Genomic DNA, 2,856 nt, shown 5'->3' with positions numbered 1-2,856 from the left:
ATATAATATAATATAATATAATATAATATAATATAATATAATAGTTATTCTAATATAATAATAATTCCCATAATAGTAATAGATTATGGTAACAAGCTATTACCATTATGGGTACAATAATGGTTCCCATATAATAATATATATAATCTAACATAATTATTATCATGTAATACTAACAATAAATCCCCCAATAATAAGAGACCCTATCCCCTTTCCCGGCCCTTTCCCTGCGTCCCAGTGCAACTCCACAGGCGGGAATTGCTTCTACACCTCTCACCCGTCGGGCATGGACGCGCTGCTGGAGTGGTTCCGCTTCCACTACATGAACGTCATGGCCCAGCTGCCGCCGGGGCTGCCGCAGCACCAGCAGCACTTCCAGGACCTGGTCTACTCCTGCCAGTACGATGGGGAGCCCTGCAGGCCCAGGTGGGTGCAGGGGGGACGCCAGCCTCGGGCGGCACTGAGGGAATTCAGCTTGCATGTGCGGAGAAAGGTTTTCATGGGAAGGGGGATAAAGTTCTGGGATGGCTGCGCGGGGAGGTGCTGCAGTCCCCATCACTGGGTGCCAGGGTTCAGTTGGGCTGTTGGGGCTGGGTTGGACTTGATGGTCTTGAAGGTCTCTTCCAACCTGGGGATTCTGTAGCTCTGTGAATTCTCTGAATTTGGGGTTTCCACGGCATGCACAGCTCCTTCCCCCTGTCCCAAACACACCCAGCTTGGAATTAAGGTGGTTTCACACTTGTAATTAAAACCCCATTAAATTTCTCTTGATTTTCCAGTAAAACTCCATCAAATCTCTCTTGATTTTCCAGTGATTCCCATTTTCCCAACACACCCAGTTTTGAATTAAGGTAATAAATCAATTAATTAAACCCCATCAAATCTCTGATTTTCCAGTGATCACGTTCACTTCCACCACCCAGTTTTTGGGAGCTGCTACACTTTTAACAGCAAGGGGACAGATCCCTTCTGGGCAGCCACAAAACCAGGAATTCCTTATGGTGAGTGGTCTGCAAAATGGGGAAAAAGAGCTAAAATTAAGAGAATTCATTAAATTTGTCCTCAGTGCAGGATTTAGTGATAAATTTTGGCATCTCTTGTGGCACAAATGTGTGCCACCACAATATTATTATTTTATGCCCCAGCAGCATCTGGGCTTAAAAAAAGCAGAATTTATTTTTTGTTTGGAATGGGATGTTCTTACAGTGTTTATTGCAGAATATTGGGGTTTATTTATAGGGTTTTCATTATTTATTATGGGATTATTGAGGGTTTGCAATAGGTGCATTATCACCAGGGCTCTGAGGAATAAAAATGGCTCTTGAAGGATCTCAGAATCCCAATCTGGGTTTGTTGGGTTTTATTTATAGGGTTTATTACAATTTATTATTTATGATGGGATTGTTGAAGGTTTGGAATAAGTGCCATTGTCACCAGGGCTCCAAGGACTAAAAATGGCTTTTCTGGGATCCAAAATGAGGGATCCCATAACCCAAATCTGGGACCCAAACCCACACAGGAGGGATTTGCCCAGTGCTGGGCACCCCAGCCCGCCAGCTGTCCCCAACCCCCCGTGTGTCCCCAGGGCTGTCCCTGATCCTGCGGGCCGAGCAGAAGGAGCACCTCCCGCTGCTGTCCACGGTGGCCGGCGTGAAGGTGATGATCCACAGCCACAACCAGACCCCGTTCCTGGAGCACGAGGGCTTCCACATCCGCCCGGGCATCGCCACCACCATCGGCATCCGCCAGGTGGGCACGGGGTGCAACCAAACCCAGCCATCCCAAACCATCCCCAACCATCCCCAACCATCCCCACCCATCCCTCCATCGGCATCCGCCAGGTGGGCACGGGGTGCAACCAACCCAAACCATCCCCAACCATCCCAAACATGGCCTTTTGGCATCTGCCAGGTGGGCACAGCTCCTCAGTGGCACGGGGACACCTGGTGCACTTGGGGTCCTCTCCTTCCTCTCTTCTTCCTCTCCTTGTGCTCAGGTCCAAATAAGATGATCCCAAACGTGGCCTTTTGGAACCCAGGAGGTTTGGCCCAACCCAAGGATTGGGATGTCCCCTCTGGTGGCACAGGGACACCCAGCAGGCTCAGGGTCCTCTCCTTCTCTCCTCTCTGTGCTCAGCCCCAGATAAAAAGACCCCAAATGCTCTTTTGGCTCTCAAAATTTTGGAGCCTGATTTCATTCCCACTTAATAGATATTACATAAAATATATAAAACAGAAAATATTCATGGATATAATATGTTGTATATTAATGATATTCATTATATTAATTTATATTGTTTCGCTGATGTTAATCACTGAGGTCCAGCTCTGGTGCTCATTAACTCCCTGCCCTTCCTGCAGGGTGATGGCTGGCTCTAATTAACCCTGCTAATCAATCACTTGGGCACTAATTAATGAACCCTGCTAATTAGTCACCCTTTGTGTCCCCACAGGACCAGGTGAATCGCCTGGGGGGCAACTACGGCAGGTGCACCACGGACGGGGCCGACGTGGCCGTGGAGCTGCTCTACAACAACTCCTACACCCTGCAGGTACTGAGCCTGCCTTAGGTAAACCTGGCTTAGCCAGGCTGGAGCTGCTCTACAACAACTCCAATTTTTTTTGCCCTTTTCTCCTAGAAGCTCCGTCCTACAGATTCTAAATTTTTTCTGATTTATCCAGGGTTTTTTTCCCTTTTCTCCTACCAGTTCCATGCTAGAAATCTGGATTTTTTTTTTGGCTTATCCCAATATTTTCCCTGTTTCCAGGCCTGCCTGCACTCGTGTTTCCAGCAGGCCATGGTGCAGCGCTGTGGCTGTGGATATTTCTATTACCCCCTGCCCGCCCGGGGTCCCTC

General features: G+C 48.1%; 1 protein-coding gene across 1 annotated transcript in view; it reads left to right on the top strand.

The window, feature by feature from the left end:
- The window catches only part of SCNN1D (sodium channel epithelial 1 delta subunit), a 16,612-nt gene that overhangs the window by 10,299 nt on the left and 3,457 nt on the right, over positions 1-2,856 (top strand). The window contains exons 5-9 of the mRNA XM_014309763.1: positions 239-426; positions 898-1,001; positions 1,586-1,749; positions 2,453-2,551; positions 2,768-2,855. Coding sequence (XP_014165238.1) covers positions 239-426; positions 898-1,001; positions 1,586-1,749; positions 2,453-2,551; positions 2,768-2,855 — 643 coding nt within the window. The remainder of the gene's footprint in view (positions 1-238; positions 427-897; positions 1,002-1,585; positions 1,750-2,452; positions 2,552-2,767; position 2,856) is intronic.

The sequence above is a fragment of the Geospiza fortis genome, unplaced genomic scaffold (genome assembly GCF_000277835.1).
Source record: "Geospiza fortis unplaced genomic scaffold, GeoFor_1.0 scaffold662, whole genome shotgun sequence".
Taxonomy (NCBI): domain Eukaryota; kingdom Metazoa; phylum Chordata; class Aves; order Passeriformes; family Thraupidae; genus Geospiza; species Geospiza fortis.
This window is presented reverse-complemented; position numbering and strand designations above follow the sequence as displayed.